The sequence below is a fragment of the Lynx rufus genome, unplaced genomic scaffold (assembly GCF_022079265.1).
Source record: "Lynx rufus isolate CCGP_SWC_20201006 ecotype Redwood Valley unplaced genomic scaffold, mLynRuf1.p SCAF_1, whole genome shotgun sequence".
NCBI lineage: Eukaryota > Metazoa > Chordata > Mammalia > Carnivora > Felidae > Lynx > Lynx rufus.
Genome location: NW_025814823.1, coordinates 29,929,152 through 29,954,177, shown reverse-complemented (window position 1 = coordinate 29,954,177; position 25,026 = coordinate 29,929,152). Strand labels below are relative to the sequence as shown.

The window sequence follows — 25,026 nt, the reverse complement described above, 5'->3', positions numbered from 1 at the left end:
CACATCTGGTTTTGTTTGACTCCAAATCCTGTGCTCTTAGCTACGGGCATCTTTAATTAAGATCAGAACTCATCTGGGTAGACATGCTTGCGGCTCAGGGGTAGAGATCGGGGACCAAATGTTGACTAAGGCTGCGGACAAAGGAAGTTTCAGGTTTGGGGCATGCTGCCAGGTAGGTAGGTTTGATCGACACCCAGAGCTAGGTCCTTCCCACGGCAATTCCAGGCCAGGGGGGAACAGGTACAAGGAAGGAGGTCACCAGAGATCTCCCCCAAATAACAAAAATGTAGGGAACCTTGAGAGCAATGCTGTTAACCCCTGGGGGTAATTTCAGTCCACAACTTCTCTTTTTCAGCCTAAAGAAGCCAGACTCAAAAGGCTACATATTATATGATTCCAGAGAGAGAAAAGAGATCAGTGGTTGGCAGGCACCAGGAGATGAGGGTGGGGTCTGACTCTGAAAGGGCACAAGAACACTTTTGGGAGGTGATGGAAATGTTATGCATCCTAATTGTGGTAGCCTTTATACAACTGGCATTTAACTGCACACTTAAAGTTGGCAGATTTGGGACACCTGGGTGGCTCAGTCGGTTAAGTGTCTGACTCTTGATTCCAGCTCAGGTCATGATTTCATGGTTCGTGAGTTTGAGCCCCATGTCGGGCTCTGTGCTGACAGTGTGGAATCTGCTTGGGATTCTCTCTCTCTCTCTCTCTCTCTCTCTCTCTCTCTCTCTCTCTCTCTCCCTCTCTCTCTGTTCCGCCCCGACTTGTGCTCTCTCTCTCTCAAAATAAATAAATAAACTTAAAAAAAATTTATATATTTTACCTCATGTAAATTACATCTCAATAAAGCTGATTTAAAATATATACATCCAATTCCCACCACCCCCCCCCAAAGGGCACTAGCTGATGAATCCTGAGCTAAAGTTTCCACTGTGCAACTGTATCGCAATAAACTCCAGCATCTCAATCCTTCAATTAGTTGTTCAGCCTTCCCAGTAGGGAAATTTCCAGCAGGCAGCCCCTGCATACACCCCTGATACACCACATCCAGTGGAAGAAGGTTCTGAAGGGAAATGTCAGGCAAATGCTTCTGTAGCCATTTAAATAAGAAGCTGATTGCTAGGGTTACTTTGGCTTCCTGCCTTCTTTTCCAGATCTTCAGAGATCATACTATGAATGTGGTAGAACATTCATCTGGAAAATTGCCTGCTGGCCAGATTAAGGTAGCATCACTGTTTTTTAACTTATATCTCACATGACATACTGGTCTTTATCTTCACATCTTGTTGCATTTTGAAGGCCATACCTGTCTCTATGCTCAGCCTGAAAAATACAGAATAATACTGCTAAAAATACTAAATATCATAGCTACCACCTGCCTAAAAAAAAAAAAAAACTATGGCATGTATTAAAAATGAGCATTTCAGTAGGACTAACTGCACTAGCCAGGTCTATCTTCCCTTCTAGCTCTAGGTCACCTGTCCCCCTATACATTGTCTTTGGTAAAGGTATTTCTCTCTCCAATATGGCCACTTAGTCTCTTTGCTTTCTGGCCAAGACCTTCTGTTTAGGGAAGATCTGGAGGCTTCTGACCCATTTTAACAGCTCGGTTGGAAAAGGAACATAAGCCACACAAATATAGTCTAACGTTGGAAATAATCAGATCAGTCATGCAAATTAATAAGTACATAAGGTCATATCCCAAAAGAAAAGAGTGCAGTCTCCTACAACAAAAGCTGCCAGAAAGAATGGATTTTAAAGGGAAATGAAAACTAAAGAGCCAGCCCTGACTTTGGACTCTTTCTAAAAGTCTTGATGTTATCTGCTGCTAGGTGTATGATTTCCTGGGCATCAGTGTTCGGGAGGTAGCCACACTGTACCTCACAGCAAGGTGGAGACCATCCTATTAAGAGGCTTTTTATAATAAAAATAAAAGAGTTAAAAAAAACCCAAAAGACAACATTTATATCAAAACACACTTTAATCATTTATTAAAAGGGGACGGTTATAGCATTTAAAGAGCCAGTCCTATAGACTGGGACTCGTGAACATCAAGGGGAAACAGACCAAGACCAGAAGAGAAAGCCATCCAAAAGCACAGAAGCACATACACCTGCTAGGTTTTCAAACTGCACTGACTTACTAGATATTTTCAATGGTTTTTTAAAAATATGTCTTCCTCAAATAAAAAAAAAATTTATTTTCTTACAACTTTTAGGCTTAAACAAAGACAACACTTGCATGAAACAATTGATATGACTTAATACAAATGTCACATATGCTCCAAGGGCTTTGTCATGTAACCAGATATGCTATTATTTTATCACTGCCATCTGTTCTTACGGTCCTAGAGTCATGTAAGTGTAATTTCATGATGAGACAAAAAAAATGTATTTGTTTTTCTTCTACCCATTCCATAAAAAAACTGGTTAATTTTCATAAAAAGCAGGAGGTAGGAAATGGGTGGAGGGAACTGGTTGGTAAGTCTGGTTCTAGTCTTCTGCATGCCTTTGGAATGGAGTTATGAGGTAGGAGGGTTCTACTGACTCTTCTAGAGGTGGACAAAAGGGATAAAAGAAAAATCAAATCCCCCACCTTCAGGTCCATCTGGGACTGATTTACAGTGTACAATTTAGTGCATAAAAGAGCCTCTATCTAGAAAACTCTGAGCATCTCACAGATATAATACAAGCATGCTAAGTTTACTAATCTGCTACATATAAAACACTGTCCAGATGCTAGTAAGAAAAACCAAAGATGGAGACTTGATCCCTCAAGGAGTTTCAAGTATTAATCTGCCTAATTGAGATCAGGTTTCTTTCAGGCATGGATGAATTAACCTGGCTACATGGAGGAGAGCTGGTCATTGACACGCATTCTTACAAAGAATCCCCAAAAGCCATAGGTTCTCTTTAAGTTCCTTGATTTCCAGAGCTGTCTCACTGACACCTTCCTTGAACCTATAATGTCCCTAGACCCCCACAATCCCATCTACCCTGCAAGGACCTTATTTTCACTAGGGAAATGCATTCTCTGGAGGCAGACGGCTTCCAAAAGAACTTACCAAATCAGGGCAAATATCCTAAGTCTTCAGTGCGATACAACTATGCTCCCAAGTATCACTACTAAGCAAACTCACTTCCAAATCCCCCCCGCGGATAGCTAAATAAGTGAAAAAGACCATTTTTTTTCAAGGAACCTTTCATTTCTCTCTCATCCTTCCACAACTTACTTGGGTTCCTTGTTAAAGATCAGATCATAATTGAGAAGGTAACCATCATTATAGACGAAAAGTTTCTGGTCAAAAGGGTGGTAGTTAATGCTCTGAACTCTCTCCCGCATCTTAGGCATTACAACGTCTAGACTGCCCTCTCTCCCTGTGTTTGTGTCATAGTAGTAGAAAATCTCTTCCTCTCTGGTGTTCAGAGTGCGGGTGGCATACAGAACCCCGCACACCATGAAGGCGTTAGAAACCGATGGTTTATACTGTCTCGTATACCAAGTGTCTAGCACCGTGAGTGTGGTGTCATTGAGTTTGCTAATCACCATGTTACCAGTGCTGGCTTCGGTTGCATAAATCACCCACAACCCATTCTCATCCACAGCCAAGTCAATATCTTGCCAATCAACATTAGCATACGAAAAGCGGTTATTATAGGCGGCATCAGGGACAGGTTGAGTCACTTCAACCCTGTTGTCATCCAGGTTAATTTTGGCAATATTCTGGCTGCTGTACATGTTGACATACATGTAGTTGTTATAAACCGCTGTACCACTGCCTTGGCCATAGGTAATCCGATATTCTCGGGCATTTATATACAATAGCAAATCATCCAGGGTATTGTAGAGTCTGTAATATTCCAGATATCTCCCATCTGTATTCAGAGGTGCCACCCAATACAGCCCTCCATTTGGTTGCTGGGGAGAGTAATCCCGACCCCAGGCACCATACTTAAAGGAAAACCCTCTCCAGTTGAGCTGAACGATGGTCGGCTTGCTGATATTCACTACACCACCATGGCCACAGCTCCCTGTACAAACAAGAACATACAAGGGCATTCTTAGAGAAAAATGAATGACGAGATACAAATGGTTTAATGTCCTAAGAACCAAGGAACCCATAAATACTTTTCTTGTCAAGGTTTGGCGACGACCATGGTTCTGATGGAGAAGGATCAAGACCTTCTTTTGGTGTCAGTCTCAATGCAAGCCTCCTGTCAGCTCTAGAGAAAACCACCTCCTATTTCCATTAATGGGCTTTCATTCCAGAGATGGGGATGCTAGAACTGCCAAGAGCCATATTAAAAAGGTTTGAGGGCCTAGAAAGAGGAAAGAAGGACTTGGTGGGTTTGACAGATTTTCTTCTACCAGAAAGCATTTTGCAATCTTTTTTTTTTTTAATTTTTTTTTTAGCGTTTATTTATTTTTGAGACAGAGAGAGACAGAGCATGAACGGGAGAGGGTCAGAGAGAGTGGGAGACACAGAATCTGAAACAGGCTCCAGGCTCTGAGCGGTCAGCCCAGAGCCCGATGCGGGGCTCGAACTCACAGACCGCGAGATCATGACCTGAGCCGAAGTCGGACGCTTAACCGACTGAGCCACTTTTTATTTCATTTTTCTTCTAGAGAAATCAAAAAGAGCAAGGTCATCCCAGATCCTACCCTTTTTCCATAAAGCCACAAGGTGCTATTTGCCAGGATCAGGGACAACTGTGACGAAGGAGAAGACTGCCCTGGACAAGTATCCATGCCCTTCACCTTTCTGCCCCTCCCTGGAACCCCAAGTACATATGCACGCCAGGTACCATTGCTGCCCCAAGCCAATCTCAGAAGACGAAGTTTTAAATATGGTATTTTAAAGATACAAAAAGATAGTCCTCTAATGGTGGGATTTCCGCCTTGAGAAGCCATGGAAGTGATTTTAGGGCAATAGGGCCTGATGTGTGCCCAAAGCATAGATCACTTGGTGACCACCTTGCTGCAGTTGTAAAGTAGGTCTTGCTGTTTATACCACATATTCTACTGGGTCATAGAATGACAGCAAGTCCTTCACCTTTCTCAATCTGACACTGTCGTCACAATGTGTACAATCAAGTGGGACCAGGCTCACCGGTCCACTGACTCTACCTTCCCTGTACCAGCAGTGAACAACCCAGGCTGGACAACTGGCCCTACACGTCACACTCTGAAACGCCTGCCAACCCAAATCATTTATGAGCTACAAAAATAACATAAAACTCCTCCAGGGTCTTTATAATAACTATCCAGAGTTGAACACACATTTTGAGGGATCTTAGTAAATATCTCCTTAAAAGTGGGTAACATTGTTTATTGGATGACAAAGAAAATTCCACTTCAAGTACATTTGAGGTCATTTTCCCTCATCCTACTGCCTGGAGCTGAGCAGGTGAGGGAAGAAGGAACAGAACCTGAATCACTTGCTCTGGCTTTGAATGCTTGGAGGGAATCAGGGAGCCGTGGAGAGCACATGATGTGAGCTACAGCCAAAAGCAGAGCTCCAAAGAATTACCTGATTTATCGGGGGGGGGGGGGGGTTAGGACATTGGTTAAGGGAGAGCAAAGCTTTGCCTGTAAGTCTGTGCCTCTGACCGACATGGAAAGACCTATTCCTTTCCTTGCTAAATGTCCCCCCCCCCTTCTTCCCCTCCTCACTCAAGGACTGCTCAGAGGTGAAACCATTACTAGAAACCCTGCTTTTATTCTTCCAATCTGCTGGGGCTTTTTGGTCCCAGAATTAAATACGTGCTCCTTAAATGCTCTCATAAATCCGCAGTTGGTGGGAAAGCCAGCCAACCATACAACAGGTAGAAAAATGAGACCATTCTGTACCCAACCTCAAATAATTTTGCATATCATTAAGCAGAACACAGGCGCTGGTTTATTTTAATAATGCATGCACCATTTCATAAATAAAAAAGCAACGTGTGTTCAGCCAAGAGACTGTTCTCCACCAAAGAAATAATAAATAAAATTATAAATTATTATTTCTTCTCCTAAAAGTGATCTCTCAGATGAATGCTTGTTTGCTTTTGTTTATGAAACAATGCATGAATTATTAAAATAAAGTTAATGGTGTGTTCAGTTTAATGATAACAAAAACTGTTTGAATTTCCATATGCTACAAACCAGATTTGCTAGTTAAAATACCTTCCCGAGAACTTACTTATTTAACTACATTTCACTCTAAGGAAATGTAAGAAAGTCACGTTTTTCTTGCAGGTTGGAAGACTTAGGAATTGTTTGTTTAATCGAATCTTGCTTTCCTGGAAAGAAAATATCCCGAACCAACAGTAACAAGATACGTAAGGAAAACTTACGATGTATAATCTTATTCAAGCATTATCACGGGGTTAAAGATAATAAACTGTTCTGTCTTGGATGTGGAAATCCTTAGATATAAAGGAATCCAAATAAACTTCTCTTCAAAATTACTACTTCTACTACGACTACTAATGATAATGGCTTATCATTTTACAAGTCGAACCAGGAAATTAAACATTGTACCTGGTATAAATACCAGAACTGTATGAAGCCTACATCTCTTTTTCTCACTTCCCAGCCATTCCTAAACACTCTCCTACCCTTTTTTGTTACCCCTCTCTCATCCTCAATGTCCTTTGGGCCATTTGGGGGGCCCTGGCTGTGGTCGAAGGAAGCAGAAACAGGGAGGAGAACTGGGCACTGTTGCCAATACTACAGATGTGGCTACAGCAGTGACAGGCCAGAGAAAAGGCTATGGCGGGCTTCCTCGACTCCCGGCAGCAAGCTGGCCTGGAAACGATACTGAAACTGACAGCCATTCTGGTGCCCGCTGCTCCTTTTTGCCCAGCCGGAGCCTCCACCCCTCCTCCCCCCAATCTGTGCCAAGCTTCCCCCAACCCCCCCTTACCTCGTCTCATATCCCTTCCCCGCCCCTTCCTTCATTCCAAGGTCTTAGCCTTCTCGGCCGTCCCAAGCTTCCACCCCTGGCACAACCACCCATTGCCCAACCATAATCCAAGAATGTGAAAGACCAATGCATCGCTTCACGTCTTCCTAGTGGACAAGAACACGCCACAGAACTAAGAGTAAAAGTACACTTTTAGCTATTCTACAGGCAAGGAAGTAAAGATACATCGGTGTTAATCAGGCTGGTGAGTGGTTGAAACGTTCTTGTTACTGCGGGAATCACAGGTGCACCTCTCTATCAGAGCATCTATGGAAGGCAGCCTGGTACAGGTGAAGCTATTGGCAGACAGATTCCAGTTCAAATCCTGACTCCGGTACTTACTGGCTGTGTAAGCTTCTGAGCTTCAGTTTCCTTGTATTAAATAATAATAATAATAATACCCACTCTGTAGAACTGTTAAGAAGAGAGAGAAGGTATGTACATGCAACTCAACAAATGGTAACTATCAGCATTATAATCACATCATGTTATATATAGCTGAAAGTTCACACGACTGTCTCCCTTCCTACATAGTGGTTTCTGGAGGTTCCTGTATCCGTCCTGGCTCCCAGAACAGGACCAGCCATGCAGTGGCACCAAATTATGTTCATGGAATAAAAGAATGAAAGACTGATCAAAGCCCCCAAACCCAGCTTACCTTATTAATAAAACAACTAGCACTCTACCCTGCTACATATGTTTTACAAAAAGCCTGGTATTCACTCAGCAGAACATAAAGCAAGGGAACTCTCCACACAAGTGTCGCCTTGGTTGGCAATCTCATCATGCAATTCATTAGATCTTGTCATGGTGTTCTGAAAATACCCCAGGAAGCCACATGATAAGACTTTAACACACCCTAACTTGGCTTTTTTATCTTTTAAAGAATTTTTAAATGCTTTTTATTTATTTTGAGAGAGAGAAAGAGCATGAGTGAGGCAGGGAGAGAGAGAGAGAGAGAGAGAGAGAGAGAGAGAGAATCCTAAGCAGGCTTTGCACTATCAGCACAGAGCCTGATTCTGGGCTTTATCTCATAAACCATGTGATCATGACCTGAGCCAAAATCAAGAGTCAGACGCTTAACCGAATGAGCCACCCAGGCACTCCCTAAGTTGGCTTTTTTAAAGTCTCATGCTTAGTAGCATTTTTCTTAAGTCAATGACTATCTGCAGGGGAAACTTAATCTTGGATCTATCAGTGCAGTCTCCTACCTAGACAACTGCACTTTGAGCAAAGAGGAGAGTACAATTCACCTGTGGGAATTAGGCAGTTAACCTGATCATAATCACAAAATGATGAAGACTAAATTATTGGGCACATACTCCCCAACACTCTGCTTTTCCTAAGGCTTGGGATTTTGGCAGGTCACTATCTTTCATCAGCCATTTACTGAGCACCTACTGTGTGTCAGCACAGAACCTGACATCATCTCCAAGCACAACCGCAATCGACCCCTGGGCGTATACGTACATTTTGCCTATCTCCAGTCATCTAGATTCAGGGGAAGATCAGAGAGAGAGAGAAAGAGAGAGAGAGAGAGAGAGAGAGAGAGAGTTGTTCTCAGGAAAAAAAGTTAATGAGCAGAAGGGCAATTATTTTAGATTAGAAGGTTCTATGAAATGAAGCAGAAAAGGATACCATTTGCGGCATAAACCAAATACAAAGCGCATTTTATTGAACCCTCACTACATGTACTGGTTCTAAGATCAAGCTGACCACAGACAGCAACCTGCAACTGGGAGAGAGGAGCCCCAAGAGCACGGAATTCCTTTATAGCTGAGACTTGCGTGCAGTCTTTTGTTCTGTGCAACTCTGCAGTGAAAAAAAGCAGACAGGCCAGATTTTAAAGTCCCATAATAGTGAGTAACTTTAATTAAAGTCTCCACAGGCTGACAACTTTGTGGTGCCTGGGGAGTTTCCAATTCTGCATTATCAACCAATCCAAACAGAAAGAGAGCAAGTAAAAGAAATTGATTTAAAAACATGACAAAAAGTCAGTTTAATATAAACATCATAAATATAATATGAACAAAGCTGGAGGAGGGCCAAGTGGCTTGGCCGGGATCCAGGTACAGCCAAGGTTGTGGGAAAGTGAGAGGAAATCTGGGTCCAATTTGCTTAAACAACACAGCTGGGCTGGGAGGACTCACAAAAGTCTAAGTGTGAGGACCTAGGGGAAAGTTCTCGAAAAAAACTTCTAACAAAAATAATCCAGCAGGCTCGCTTGTTTTCCTCTGTAGATATACTAAGAAGTGTACTTTCTCTTCCACTGCCATTCTTGGGTTATCGCCACGGATGCTCTAGGTCCTGAGATACCCAGGGAGTGAGGGGCCTTGCATTTCGGCCTCAGCCCTGCCACTAACCACCCGTGTGGCCTCAGGAAAAGCAGCACCCTCACCACCTAAGTTCTCTCCTCTGAGACATGATGGACCTGAGCTAGATGGCCCTAAATGTCCCTTCCGGTTCTAAAATGTCCTCACTCCAAAGAAGGAAGGAAGGAAGGAAGGAAGGAAGGAAGGAAGGAAGGAAGGAAAGAAGGAAAGAAGGAAGGAAGGAATAGAGGGAGGAAGAGAGAAAGGAGGGAGGGAGGGAGAAAGAAAGAAAACCTTGTTCACGTGTTATCAGGGCTTGTCATTGCTTTGACCCTGTCCTCAAGGAGCCCTGTGTGGCCCAGCAGAAAGAGCTCACATTTTCAATCCACACTGACACCGCTGATCCCAGACTAAATTTAACCTCAGTGTGTTCCAGAGGACAAGGCATGGCCTTTGTCCTGAACTTCTCTGTATGTCATACTATGACAGGTTGCCAACAGCAGAGGGAGGGAAGAGAGCCTCCTGAACACCACCGAGAGGCTTATAACTATGGCAGTATCGAATTAAAGCCTTAAAGAAGCCAGTTACATTGACAAGGATCCAGAAACACACAGCCTAAGAGGAAACAGTCTGTGGAAACAGAAATTAACGAAAGTAACAAGAGCTGTATGATGTGATGAGAAGGTACAGGCCCTTTTCAGGCTGAGATGCTTATGACCCACAGGGAGGGCTTCCCTGTGACAGGGCTGCACAGGGCGACAGAGCAGGGCTTTAGTTCACCTGGAGGGACGTGCTGAAGCACACAAGGACCGCTTTCGTTCACAGCCAGGTTTTCACTTCAATTATCATCGTTAATAATAATAACAAATTCCAGCATATAAGCGTCAATCATAGAGCGCGGTGCTTCCCAAGACTTGTTTCATTAACCCGCTCACAGGTAAGTAGTATTCTCCCGTTTTATCGAGGGGGAGATTAAGGATCTTTTGCTGTGGCCACATAGCTGGGAAGCTCAGGTCTTTGGCGTCCCAAAGCCATACTCCTGACCTCTACACTCCACTGCCTCCATTCATGGAGGTATTATGGAGCACCCACCTCTATGCTATACCTAGCCCCAAGGATTATTTAGAGAGTATGAGGCCATCCCTGCCCTCCGGGAACTCACACTCTAGGCAGGATGGCAGGCCACACCCACAAGTACTGTACAGGTGGACCGTTAAATCCTCCCTGAATCCTCGGACACGCGAAAAAACAGCAGGTGCATTTCAGGAAAGCGTAAAGGAAAAATACAGGCGTGGAAGCAGGGACGGAAAGAAAGCAAGAGGAAAGGAAGAGTCAAGGCATAACCCAACTCATCGGATACATGAGCCAATCAGCCCTTGCCATCCGCGGGACAGCACCGACGCCTTGCAGATTCCAGAGGCTTTCACCAGACCCCCCCCCATCCACTACCCTCCCCCCCCCCGCCCCCCACAGCAACTCCATCATCACAGAGCTGTTTTCCTTGTTAGCAAATGCAAAGGGGACACGTGTAATGTGTGAGTTTTGCTTTAAATCCACTCACTGTTGGTGGTTCTCCTCGATGAGCCCCAGAACTTGCCAGCATGTGGAGCTACTAGGAGAGAGATCTCGGAGCTCAGGAGAGTAAACTCAGCCCTGCAAAAATCCCATCCCCGCTTCAACTCTGCAATCCCAAATCCCTTCCCCGCCCCACTCTCAGCCCTTAACCGGGCTGGCTCAGGTGGTGACAACATGGCAGGCTTACCAGGGGCAGGAGGCGGTGGGGAGACAGGAACATTTTCACCTTTAGAGGCTTCACATTCCTTCAGCTTGTTCTTCAGAGCCAGGATTTCCCGGCGAATGGCAAGGACGTTGTTTTTGTCTAGCGTCTCGAGCTGCTCTACCAGGAGACTCATATTCCTTATCTAAGGAAATAAAAATGCAGAGTGACTTTATATTATTGTGCAATTTCTTTCATAAACATTCCAGGGCTGAATTTGTCACTTAGTGAAACATTGCTAGAGAGTACACCCGAGATTCTTCGGAATGGTTTCATTTGGAAGAATACATTTTATGGTTTAGCGTGAACGCCTGTCAGATCTCAGGCAGATGTGTGTGACAAGAAGAAAATGGCAAAGATTTTAACAGATTTAATAATAGAGCACAGGCTCAGTCTAAGCCTCCACAAAGGTCCATTAAAGTTCATTTCTAATAACCTTCCCCTATAAACTCGTGTTTACTCATGTTGTATTATAATTAAGTTTCTAACGAATGGCGAGGGCCAGAGAAAACTTATCTGAGATGTGTAACTAGACTTCTCCATTACAGCCCACATCATGTCCATGCTAGTAAATTCTCATTGAGATAAATTATCCAACCATAACATTAATGTGATGGTCTTTATCCATAGAGCTTAAAAGGCTTCACTAAAACATAATCGCATGAAATTCCTTTAAAGAGGGTTGCCAGTATGTGGAGAAGTGTTCCAAGAGGAATCAAGGATCACATGATCATTCAAAAGGAGAAACAGACCTAGCAATTCCAAAATCCGGTAAATTGTGGCTTTCTAGTCCCACAAGGATAAATCCAGAACAGAGAAGGCACTCAATCTAACTTGGCCATGGAGTTGTTCAGATTTATATCATCACCTTTCTAGAGACATTGAAAGGCCACCTGGGTCTGGGGCAGGCCCACTGGATGACACCTGCTCCTCAATGAACGCATTCCCATTGTGTTCCACTCACTATTCAGACACCCCCCCCCCAAAAGCAGAACACAGGACATGCCAGGTGGTCATGAGAGAGTGCAGAATTAGAAGTCAGAAGAGAGATCCATAGCCTGGTCCCAACACCTGCCCACTTCTTAATTTATTATTAAGCCTCTCAGAAGTGAGCTCATGACTTACCTCCACTTCCAGCTGGTCAACAATTGTCGTGCTTCCAACAAAATTGTCCTTCAGCTGTATGATCAGTTTCTCCATCTCCTTCACTTCTATCTTGATCAGCTCAAAGTCCAGTTCAGTATAAGAAATGGTGTCCTTTTCCATGATCTCTACTCGGACAGTTAGGTTTGAAAGCTTCTTTTCATACACACTGATTAATTGGACATACTCCCTTACCTGAAAGGGAATCAAAAAGCTTAAGTCAATTCCCAAAGTAATACTATACAGTCTTCCTCCACTACCAAGACTTTGGGGACTATTTGTTTGTTGTCAATCTTTTTTCTTTCTTTCTTTCTTTCTTTCTTTCTTTCTTTCTTTCTTTCTTTCTTTTTTGGTAAAGAAATGGATCAAAAATATCAGGGTGCCTGGGTGGCTCAGTTGATTAAACGTCTCACTCTTGAGTTCAGCTCGGGTCTTGATCTCACTGTCCTGAGTTCAAGCCCCGTGCTGGGCTCCATGCTGGGTGTGAAGCCTACTTAAAAAAAAAAAAAAGAAAGAAAGAAAAGAGGGGCGCCTGGGTGGCTCAGTCGGTTAAGCGTCCGACTTCAGCCTGGGTCATGATGTCGCGGTCTGTGAGTTCGAGCCCTGCGTCAGGCTCTGTGCTGACAGCTCAGAGCCTGGAGCCTGCTTCTGATTCTGTGTCTCCCTCTCTTTCTGCCCCTCCCCTACTCATGCTCTGTCTCTCTCTGTCTTAGAAATAAATAAACATTAAAAAAAATTTTAAAAAAGAAAAGAAAGGGATCGAAAATATATTTAACTAGTGCTCGCTTCCACAGCACACATACTAAAAATTTAACTAATTTTTCTTTAATCTATCTAAATGCAAACGAAAAAAAAACATTATTACAATTGGTGGGGTGGATTTTGCGCTTGCCTAGACTAAAAATAATTTTGCTTCAGAGTCATCATTCACAAGTATATTTTAATTTCCATTTTAATGTTTGAAGATATTAGGTCTCCAAACTGAACTGGTTTGAACCAGACTCCCTTGCCCTCCCTCCTCCCCTCAATGCACATACTGGATCTAAACCAGGGTTTCCCAACCTCAGCACTATTGATATTTTAGGCTAGATCATTCTTTCTTGTTGGGGGGGGGGGCTTTCTTGTGTATTATAGGATGTGTACCAGGATTCCTGGCCTCTAGACACCAATAACAGCCACAGACCATTCAGCTGTGACAACCAAAAATGTCCCAGCCATTGCTAATGTTCCCTGGGGGCAAAATCACCATCACCACCACCCTCCCTCCATTTAGAAACACCGCTCTAAATCTAAGTATTTTCTAGAAGAGAGAGAAGTGCACTGAGTAGAGTTCCTTCTCTGGTGGCCATATGCATTGAGTCTTGAGCCCCTCTACCTTTTACAAAGTGCCATAAAGACCCAACTTTACTACACAATATGTGAGTGTGTATGTGACTATAAAGTGCACATTTCATTAAGTGCACCCACATTTATTCCAAGAACTGATTATTGCAATCAGACCTTTACGCATTTGTTGCATATATTTGAATGTCTGATCATTAAGTTAAAATACTTCCAAAAATTCCCTTGGTGGTTTAGTGTATAATTGGAAGCTCCAAATGGGTATTTCAATAAACACATTTGGTGGTTCTTTTTGTATCTGATCTCTGAAAGAAATGCCATGGCCTTTTTAAGGACCTGCTCATTAAAAGTTGCTGGCTTTACACTCTTTCTAAAAATTTGAACATAAGTGATACTTTTCCCCAAACTGTGCTAATGTCAAGGAGCTGATCCACGGTGCCTGGATGAATTCAGAGCCAGATGTTGGCCTGTAATCCTCCCAATACCAAAGGCAGTCTTAACTTCTGTCATTTTCGTCCTTCCACTTAACCCCACTGTGCAAATTAGAGCAGACTCATAGGCCACAGACCTAAAGGGCTAGGGCTCCAGGCAAAGAGGATTTTAATGAAAGTTGAAAATGCAGCCCTCGGCACTGCTGGTGTATGTCCTCGGGCAACTGATGCTCACTGCCATCAGATGCGCCATCGTCAGAGGCTGTCAAGGCTGGTGACGTTTTGGTGGTTAAGGAAGTTGGAAAAAAACAGAAAACCTAACGAGTCTCCCTCAAAAGTATAAACACAAATATAAGGTAGCCAGGTTTTAATTTCTGCAAAAATCAAGCATAAAAACTTGCCTGTAAAAAGAATAATAATAATAATAATAAAGTGCCAATCCATCACAGAAATGGAAGTTTGCAAAATGAATATTCTTGTTGGCATTTGGTCTTGCCAGCTCTTGGAACAAATGAAACACCCTCTGTTTTCCTGGAACATGTTGGTGGCACATCGCAGCTGTTGTTCTACAAAAATGAGTGATCCAACTGTCATCCCTGCTAAATAAAATGTGGCTCTCCCAGATTCTCACTGAAAACCAAGGCATAACCTGGAGTTTGCTACCTATGAGGATGTGTGGCATGCCTGCCCTCGTTCAGCCACAAAATGAAGAGTCCCTAAAGATCTGTTTCGGGAAAAAACTCGAGGTTCTTTTCAGCTGACATTTAAAGGAAAGCTCGATGACGTTCAGGAAAACTAGAATCGTCCATAGAGTTACTAGAAGGCAGGAGGGAATTTGAGGACTCTACTGACTTAAGTAGATTGCTCATGTAAACCCTTTACATGCACAGATCTCTAGTGTTGAGCTGGTGTGGGCAATTCCCAGAACATCTAGCTCTCCCTGGAAGTGCAAGGTCAGAAGCCACAGTGCAACTTGCACCAGAGATGTAGAGCAAGAATACGGGTCTAGCCACAGGGGGCCCGAGTCGCTCAGTCAGTTGAGTGTCCCATTCTTGATTTTGGCTCAGGCCGTGATCTATTGGTTCGTGAGTTTGAGCCCCATGTCGGGCTCCACACTGAGTATGGAGCCTGCTTGGCATTCTCTCTCTCTCTCTCTCTCTCTCTCTCTCTCTCCTTCTTTCTTTCCCTCTCTCTCTCTCTCTTTCCCTCTGCCCCTCTCCCCAGCTCTCTCTCTCTCTAATAAAAATAAAAATAAAATAATAAGGGTCTAGCCCTAAGAGGACACCCCCCTGTGCCAACATCTTTATTACGAGCTCCTCATCACTAGCAGTTTGAGCTTTAAAAGACTCATCTATGCTTGCCTTCAAATCACCAATCTAACAGAGCTTCCATTTTGTTTCTTATATACATATTATATCACGGATGGGCTCTAAGAATCAACATTTGTTTGGGGGGGTTGTTTTGGGGTGTTCATTGTTGTTCTGCATGGTAGACATGGTCTCATAATATAAGGATGCAACACAGCTGGCTATTAAGCTAAGGAATCAGCCTGGCTCACGTTCCTGCCTCAAAACCTCTGATCATAATTATGGCCGTATTATCGGAAACAGATAAATGTACTTTGCAACATACTGTTATTTTAATATGTCTTTAACAACAAGAGGAGTTGAGCTTGAATTGACCATGAAGACATGAGAAATGCTTTGGAGCTAGGTCCACCTAAACTCAAAGCTGACTTCAGTACTTAGTAGGCAAATCACTTAATTTCTCTAAGCCTGAGTTGCTCCTATAAACTGGGGGTAATGGTAGCAAGCTTACCAGGTTTCTGCAAAGACTAGGGAAAATGCATACTAAGTGCTTCACTTACTGGATGTCTACAAGTTACAGCAATTATTAGAGAAACAGTGCTTTCAGGGGTTTTTTCTTCAATCTCACTCTTTAATTTATTCTCTTTCAGTGCACGACACGTTGTTCCGTCAAAGTTCTTTGTTTATAAGTTGCCTAAATGTCTCCCAGACTACCTTGACCTTCTCATGCATGAGGATCCATTGGCAAACGTGTGTCATATGAAATAACTCGCCCCAAACGCCACAGCCCTCTGGACAAAGAAAACCCTGAGCTGTCTTTTTGTCGTCCCCTCCTGAGTATAGTCACAAGAAGACATACCATAAACAACAGAAAAGTATAAAATGCTTTCAGCAGCTCATGCAGAGGCAGCTCCCTGTCTTTCCTGTGTACTGACAGATAATGAATCAACGTAAGGCAGTCAAAACCCTCTTCTGCGGGCCTGTCCAATCGGGCGTTCCCTCCAGGCCTCCAGATGAATGGTGATTTCCAAGGCAACTTAGGGACGGCTATAATAATTCACCTGAAAATTCAAAAGCCCTCAGTGGAAGAGATAACTTTGGATTGAAGGCATTACTGTCCTTCTACATCTCTTCTTTGAGGTTGATAGCAGCATGGCAGAGAGAAAAGGGACTGGGATGATGTCGGAGACCCAAATTCCTGACTTGGCTCACTCGGCCAAGAGAGGAATGACCTCCACATTTATGGCTCTTGACCTTTATGGACCCCCATGTTTCCCTCCCTAACATGGGAAGAGCGCTGGCCTATCGGCCTTAAAGAGCTGCTTGAGAGGAGAACAGGACTGAAAGCATTTTAAAAAGCAGAAACAAGGGTGCCTGTGTGGCTTAGTCGTTAAGCCTCTGACTTTGGCTCAGGTCATGAGTTCGTGAGTTCGAGCCCCACTTCTCTCTCTCTTTCTCTCTCCCACCCCCCTCGCTCACTTGCATGCTCTCTCTCTCTAAATAAATAAATAAAATTTATTGAAACAGAAAAGGAAGCTGTTATTATTGTTGTTATTATCGATGTCGCACAGAATTTCTGATGCAAATCTCAGCCGGCAGGTCAATACCTGTCTCAGGCCTCAATCACAGATTTCTTTAGGACCAGCTAGCTACTGACGTTTGGGGAACTAAAAGTTTTCCCACCTACTCCTCCCTTCCTCCCTGCCAACTATTAGCAAGGCAGATGTCATCTGCCCCCTCACAGGATCGGAATTAAACGTCCCGTACTCTCAGCCCTGGCGAGCTGCACACCTCCTCTGGATCAGTGTGGGGTTTCAAACTGCCCTTCACACTCCTGCCAGCAAAGAAGACATGCAAATCAGTAGCTTCCACTATTTCAAAGCAAATGACTCTAACTGAAAAGATCTTTACTTAGGATTTTCCTCCACTTGTTATGTTTTTATGCATAACTTCTTATCTGTACTTGATTATGCTGGAATAAGGCTATGAATATTAATGGTTGGAATTTATAATTTAGTGCCGTGCCTTTTCTGCTGATTAATTCAAGGACATTTTATTTCTTAAGAAGCTAGGTTCCTAGAGTAGTCAAACACATTTTCCTGGACATCCACTGAAACGTAGAATATTTATCTGCCAATTCGGGAAGAAAGCAGGGTCTCAGCCTCATCATCACTTTTGTCTTAAAGGATAACTGTGCTGGATGGTGAGGCAGCTAAGTTTAAATTTCTCAGGAAAACTTATTTTGAATCCTGCAGTAAAGCCAGAGCTCCTTGTAAATTAATGGCGTTGTATTGAATAATGCATAATGTGATTATAGCCTAGCTTGGACTTCACCTGTGCAGAAAATGGGAGCCTTTCTAATTGATTTTTAACTTGGCCAAAAAATGAAGAAGGGGTCAAAACTGGAATGCCAGGTCACATTGCCCCACTGGCTCAGAGAAAGGTACACCCGGTGGGATAACTTCCTCTGGCTAGAAAAAAAGCTCTAATCAGGGGGTTGGAGTCAGGGTTTTTACCAAGGCTGTGTGACCTACTAGAATTGATTCAAATTCTCCAGGTTTGGTCTAATGTGGGACAGGCCTAATGTAATGCTCCTGCTGAGACAACAGAGAATAACACACGAGGGAGAGAATAAGAGAGACAGAGACAGAGAGGCAGAGACAGAGCCAGAGGGAGAGACAGAGAGTGGGAGGGAGGGAAGAGCGTAAATTGGAAAGAAAAAACAAGAGGAAGAGCAAGGAAACGAGGGAGAAAGGAAGGAGGAGAAGCTTCCAAGAGTGGAGGAGTTGGGGAGGGGAAGGAGGAGGAAGAGAAGGAGGCGGGGCTTTCCAAAAGTAAGAGAAGACAAAACAAAAAACAGAAACACAAATCAGGAAGGAAAGGGAGAGAAAGATTACAAGGGTGGACAAGGGAAGGGAGAATGGGCAGAAATAGGAAGAAAAAGTGAAAGTGAAGGAAGAGAGAACAGAGGAGAGGACAGAGAAGGCAAAGCTGGAGGGAAGACGAGGACGATCAACAGGAAGAAACAACAAAACCAAAACCAAATACAAATTGCAAGGTTGCGTTTTGCAGGGAGAGCTCAAGGCTTCTTTCCAACTGCACGCATACAATATTGAAGTGAGTTTATCCGTGGCGTGCATAATCTCCAGCCCATTTTCTTCCGCGTGCCCTCATTTTTCCCGCTATAAAGAACTCCATAGGTGTGCCGTGAAATAAAGGCTAACTCCTCCATAGGATGCAAACATGCTGGCTTTGGCACAACCGAAGAAGCCTGCAGACAAAGTCCTGAATAAAAAGTGTTGTGTTTTGTTGGTTGGGTTGCTCTTATCAAGAAGTTGTTGCAAGAGAAGGAAAAGCAATACTTACTTTAGAAAGCTCTTTCTCGAACTTCTGGGAGATAACGTGAGCTGTGAATTCCAAGCGTTCCACTCTCTGCACGGGAAAGGTTGTGTCTGGGAGGGTCACGGAGCAGTGGCAGGTCCCATGGTCATCCTCGAAGCCAGTGAAATTGGAAAGCGACTGTAAATAAAAATAAGTTCAACATCAGTACGAAGCTGGGAAGTGAGCTTTTGGGTAACTGGAGTGCCAGAAATTGGCCTGTCAAAAGAGGGCTCAGGGGCGCCTGGGTGGCTCAGTCGGTTAAGCGGCCGACTTTGCCTCAGGTCATGATCTCGCGGTCCGTGAGTTCGAGCCCCGCGTCGGGCCCTGTGCTGACAGCTCAGAGCCTGGAGCCTGTTTCAGATTCTGTGTCTCCCTCTCTCTGACCCTACCCCGTTCATGCTCTGTCTCTCTCTGTCTCAAAAATAAATAAACATTAAAAAAAAATAAAATAAATAAAAAAAGAGGGCTTAGAGGCAAGCAAGTAGAGTCCAATACTTAAATGAATAGCATCAAAGACACGAGCTAAGAGCTCGTGTTTCTCAGGCAGTGATTACACTCCGTGTGTAGCCACATCTCCACCAGTCAGGCTAAACCAGGGTCAGGCACCTACACCTAAAGGAAGATTCTCCTTTCTTGAGTAGGTTTCAAGGTAATTGTTACTATTCCTAAGTAAGGTGAGGGAAAGAAGGAGGTGATGAGCATCCTGAATTCCAATTCTCCCACTTTCTGGACGTGAACCCTCTATGAGTCTCAATTTCCTCATCTGCCAAACAGAGATAACCCACTTCACAGGGTTGTCCCCATGAGTCACCAAGTAATGTAAACCAAGTCCCTGGCACGCCGTAGGCGATCAGTAAATGTCACTTTCCCTTTCCTTCCACGTACTCATTTTCTCTTCCTCACCTTTACCTCCAATCGCAACCCAATTCCTTCCAAGGGAAAGAGAAAAACCTCACGCATAGGAGTTACGGGGGAAAATATACAATGCAAATTCACATCCTCTCTCCACCTGCAAAATTGCATAATTAACATTCTTGAGAGTGGGGAAAAAAACAGCCATGTTTAAAAGACTGAACAATGTAGGAGTCTGAAGGTTTTGTGCAAAAAAAAATGTTTAAGTTTTCCAGCTTACCACTTGCAGAAAAGTCATTTTAAAATATTTGATGTTTCTTTAAGATATTCAGGCTCACACTTTGGTGCCGCTGCATATTTTAAAATGACAGGTTTGAAAGATCCTGTTTTTCTTTTGTCCCCCTCGAACTTCCCCAAGGGGATCCCAGCACAATTAACATTTTTTTTTTTATTACAACTATTGCCTTCCAGAGTAACTCTTGGCAGTGGACTGGCTGTGCTTGACAATGATCTCATCTGATGGCTAGCCCAAAGCTCACCTGTGGAACATTAGGCCGAAGTGTCTCTCCGAAATGACCGAGGGGAGAACACTGGTTTGCAGAATTTGAAGAGATGCAGGCCACACCTCTCAACGTTTAGGAGGTCAGCTGGCTGCAGCGGAGGTGGTGCGCTCTGTGCATTTAGTACCTACCAGCCTCCATGATCCCCGAACAAGCGGGACCTAGATGCTTCTACAGTCAAGATGTGTTCTGTCAGTGACCTCTGGACCAATCAATTCAGGCTTTTGCAACTAAATTGCCTGTCAATTTAACCTAATCTTCTTTAAGATAAGCAAACACACACACACACACACACACACACGCATGCACATATATATATATATATATATGCACATCAGGTAAATTCTTGACACTGGCCTCAATTTTCTTTGCCAATCACATCCCATACCTGCAGGAATTGGGGAGTAAGGAGGAGAGACAAGTAGGTTTATGCTAAACATTGGGGCTGGGAGGGGATTAAGGTAAGGGTCTTTGCCAGGGATGAAGAAGGACTGGACGAGCTACACCAGAATGGAACCCGCTTTATCACTCCCACTGAAGATAGAAAGCGTCTGGCTCAAGCACGCCAAGGCTTTTGCAGGAGGACCAATGTATCATGGACTTTTGAAAAAAAAAAAAAGCTTATTATTACAACTGTCTACCCCCCAAAATGTCTCGCACTGCATTTTGACAAGGGGAGGTTAATTAGCTGCACAGGACGGGGTTGAACCAGGCTTAGACTCCTCTGGAAAGCTCTGTCAAATCAGAAAATAGTGGAGATCATCAAGCAGTCTCTAGACAATCAACTCGCTAACAACTTTTAGTCCTGAAGTTCACCTGAAAGGCAGGCAAATAATTATGAGCTCTGCTGACAGCCATTCCACTGTCTTCTATTGAACGTCTCTGTCCCAGCACTGTGGACTCCCTAGCTGCCGTCCTGCTTATCATCAGCCCCGCGTGCTCAGCTGACATCAAAATGGTCCATAAGTTTGATCAGTGTCTCCCATTAGAGACATTTCTGCTCCTCACATTCAAAGACAATGAAGCTAATGGTGATGGGTCTCACTCCGTCTGCAGTGACTGCTTAAACTCGGTGTGAGTGTAGCATGAGGAATGGGAGACCCAGGCGTGTGCTTGTCCCCTGGCCTCTGAGAGGGTATGCAGTCCCCCTGTGGAGGACAAATAGGACCCTCTGTACCTTACAAGACACCCCGCACTGATGGGTTCTCACTCAGCGTGTGTTCGATTCACATTTATTGGTGTCTACAACTTGCCAGCCTTTGGTGTCAGGGAGACAAATAAGACCCAATTCCCGCCCAGTGAATCAGCCCCATTGTCATTAGGGAGCCTTAGTGTCCTTTTTTCCGACAAGCCCAAACCCCTTAGCCTGATGACAGAAGAACATGACTCCTGGTTCCGACTCTGCCAGTTACCGTGTGAACAAAGCATGGAGCCTTTTCTTGTCTGTGAAATGAGGACCCTGCAAGCGGCCCCTTCTTTGGAGGGGGACATCTGAGGCATGTGAAGCGCTCTGAGCACGAGAGCTGAAGGTGTGACTCACATTTGTGACTTAAGGTTGCAATTGGCTCTAATTAGCAGCCAAGCCTAAGTGCCTGTAAAGATTCAAGGCATAAAATAATGGTACTCAACATTTTCAAAGTACAGAAAATGATACGTTTGGAACTTGCTCAATGACAGTTATAAAGGGGTTTTCCACCACTTTCCAAAGAGCTCATCAAGCTGACAGGCAGCCCTAGAAAATTGGGTTTATAGTAGAAGTGACACCTTGTCTGCCATAAAAAAAGAAGTTGGGGTAGTGATACTGACTCACCAGAGGGAGATAAGCGAACTGGGAAGGAAATTAAAACCTCTAAGCACAATTTAACTACCATTCCTTATCTACTTTTAAATATTTGTCTTTTTGCCAAACAACAGGCATATTGGAGTTCTCCGTTTCTTGACCTATATTTTATTTTCTGTCATTTTAGCTCATCTTACCCAAATGCTGCTTTCTGATTGGTGATGACATTAGTGTTAACCAGTTCTAATTGTCCCCAGAAATTATTTAGTATCGTGGAATAAAATGATGCATCTGATTTCTGGCTGCAAAGAATGTTCACGCATAGTCACGATTCCCAAACCACGCTTCTCCTAAAAATTAGCAACTTGCATCTATACTCCCCTCAAACAGAGAAAGCTGCCTAGACAGAGATCCTGAAGAGGACAGGCAGACTAAGTTTGAGTTCTATCATTTGCTGGCTTAGTGACTTTAAGCCAACGACGGCACCTCTCTAAGCCTCGGTTTCCACATCTCTAAAATGGGACCATTAATTTTACCTGTCTCTGAGGGTTAAATAAGATAATATATATTATGTACTTAACCAAGTCCTGGCATTTATCAGGTGCTCAACAAACATTGTGGCGGCAGTTTCTATGTGAGCCTTCATCCGAACCATTTGTTGATCAACAAATTTTCATCTACACGGTTCTGATGTCAAAATGGAAACAATAAAAAAGCCTTTTCCTCTCCTTATCCCAATGGCCCTCCCATTCAGACATGATCACGTGAGCAGCGACCTGACCTGTGAATAAAGATCATAGAAGTGCAGAGGGTCAGGCTTTGGGGGAGTTAAGACTCCTCCACCCCAAGGCAAGCGTGGGTTTTCCAGAGCAGTGCTCCTACAGAAAGGCCCAGAGCAGACGCAGGCAGAGTTGGAAGAAGGAAATGCTTCCTGCCCCCTAATGTCTCATCCCTTGGTGCCTCTTCCCCTCTCCTCGAAGGAGATACGAAGAGGACTCATCTCCCAAAGAACTAGGCTCGGGGTACGGTCTAGGGATATAGCCTAGCTGGGACAGTCCCTTCCTAGCACAGGCTTTGGTTTTGTTGTTGTTGCTGATTTTGTTTGGCCTGTTTATTGCTACTGCTGTTGTTGTTTTCGGAAATGGCTCTTATGATTCCCTATAAGGAAAATGGAAGACAGTTAATACTCTTCTGGGGACATATCTGTGTGTAAGAGCACTTTCCTAAAGACCTCCCCTGCTTCGGCCACCCATCTCCTTTACAATCTAGGCCCAAAGAAATCCTCAGGGCTCCAGCTGGAGCAAAGAGGCTCTCACTCCCTCAGGGCGATTCTTCATCATCCTCAGGGTTCCCAATGGGCAGCAAACCAGACCGACTTTTCTGGAGCTACTCCTGGCAGGGCCCCTTCCCTAAGAGTTCTCATCTGGAACAGGATCCGGACATCTCTATTTTTGGTGTACCCCTCCCACCCCTGCCCACCCCCAATTCCAAGCGTAGCCAGGTTTGAGAACCTCTTTAAACCTTCAGTTCTTTCCCTAAAGCTTCCGGCAGAAAAACCAAGATGTCGTCTCTCTTGCTAACAATTTAATTATTTTACCCAGGTTTTAATTCATTTCCAGGGCGCCTACAGTTAACAAAGGGAGTCGTAAATCTTTTAGAGTGCTCAGGTCTAGCCATCCATGAAATTATATTCAGGTCCCCAAAAAGTGAGAGGAAGGGAATTAACACAGCTCTCAGGCCGTGGGGCCTTCTCACCTGAGACTCGGAGCCAGGGCTGGGAGTGAAGCTGTCATTGGAGCTGGGGCCAGAGATGAAGTTGGAGCCGAACACAGAGTCAAGGAAAGAGCTGGAACTGGGGCCAGGGACCAGGGGCTCCAAATTCCCTGTGGTCTGGCCAAGGAGGAACAGAAGGGCCAGGGGGCAGAGGAGGCCTGTCCTCATTTTGTGCTCTTAGCTGGAGCCACTGGTTTCTACACAGAGCCCAGGGGCTTCTTATAGTGCCCAGTGGGGATTTCCCCACGTCCAGTTTGTAGGAAAAGAGGAAGCTGCCAGGGAGCATGTGACCACCCCAGGAGGGTCAGGACACCCAGGAACCTGAGTCACCTTCACACCTTGTCGCTGAGTCCCACTCTGCCAGCTGCCCTTAGATCTAGATATCTCCTGCCAAATATTAACTCAAATGTACATTTTCAAGCCCAATATCTGGTTTCCAACTTGATACTTCCTTGAAACAGATAGGTTCAAGGTAATCTTTATGGCTGAAACAGAACTTGGAGGTCCCAGGAGTGAACAAGCTTCAGCCCTTTGCCCAGAAGCCACACCTAGTGGTTCCCCCCTACCCCACCCCTGCCCCCACCTCCCATTTTACTGAATGATGCTTTTCAGAGGAAAGTTAGGGAACTTGGTTTAGAGACTGTGAGTCTCCCTAGGGGGATTCCGTCTTCAGCTGCTACTGCCCAGGTTGTCTCTGACCTCTCTCTTGGAGTCTGCTTCGGGACAATGTTCTCCAACAACCTCAGCCAGAGCGAGATATCAGCAGTGTTTCCGCCATGGATACTCATGAGGGGTTCTGCATTGCTGAGCACTTGCCACTATGAGCTTGATGAAGGAGAAAGAATCCAAACAGGAGGCTGCCCCAGATCCAGTCAGGGAGGTCCATGTTGAACAGTTTCCCTCTCCAGAAGGTTCTGTCTGATCTCCATTGTTCCAGACCGTCTTGTGAACTGGTCAAGGCACATTTGTCACGAAACTGAGAAATAGGGATGCATCTTCAGGCTCCATTTGGAAAATCTGCCTTCCTCCCTGTAGAGTAAAAATGTGTTAGCCTGAATATTAAAAACCAGCTTTCTCACTCATTAGTTAGTGGCCTTAGGCAAATCACTTAGCCCCTCTAGTGTTGTAACAATTCCTAAATTGTTAGAATTAAATGAAATATTATATGAGAAGTTGCTTATAAGCTTTGAAGCACTATACAAATGTCAGATTTTATGCTTTTTGGTTTTATTTTTAATTTCCTAAAGCCTGGCCCAATATGTAAGATTGTTGGGTTCACAGCAGGGAAAGAAGGCCGCTGCCCCACTCCATCACCCACCCTACCATAGGAATGCTTTGGAAAGCCTGATCTGAAGGGTTCCTTTACCTCATGCGCTGCATAAGGTCTCAGATGTTAATGTGAAAAACAGAGCCTCAA

At 44.2% G+C, this 25,026-nt stretch overlaps 1 protein-coding gene across 1 annotated transcript; it reads right to left on the bottom strand.

The window, feature by feature from the left end:
* Positions 1-3,231: 3,231 nt before the first annotated feature.
* Positions 3,232-23,777, bottom strand: OLFM4 (olfactomedin 4). The gene is made up of 5 exons (XM_047082145.1): positions 23,592-23,777; positions 18,630-18,782; positions 12,167-12,379; positions 11,027-11,186; positions 3,232-4,034 (listed from the first exon to the last, which is right to left on the bottom strand). Exons 1-5 carry the CDS (start codon positions 23,775-23,777, stop codon positions 3,232-3,234), a joined length of 1,515 nt encoding a protein of 504 aa, XP_046938101.1.
* Positions 23,778-25,026: the final 1,249 nt, after the last annotated feature.

What these genes read in the sequence shown, in the direction of transcription:
- OLFM4 (XM_047082145.1), bottom strand. Translation starts at nt 23,777, where the DNA reads ATGAGGACAGGCCTCCTCTGCCCCCTGGCCCTTCTGTTCCTCCTTGGC. An exon ending in TTGACCAGCTGGAAGTGGAG is followed by an intron (nt 11,187 to 12,166) that starts GTAAGTCATGAG and finishes TTATTTCCTTAG; the next exon opens with ATAAGGAATATGAGTCTCCT. An exon ending in CCCACCGCCTCCTGCCCCTG is followed by an intron (nt 4,035 to 11,026) that starts GTAAGCCTGCCA and finishes TTGTTTGTACAG; the next exon opens with GGAGCTGTGGCCATGGTGGT.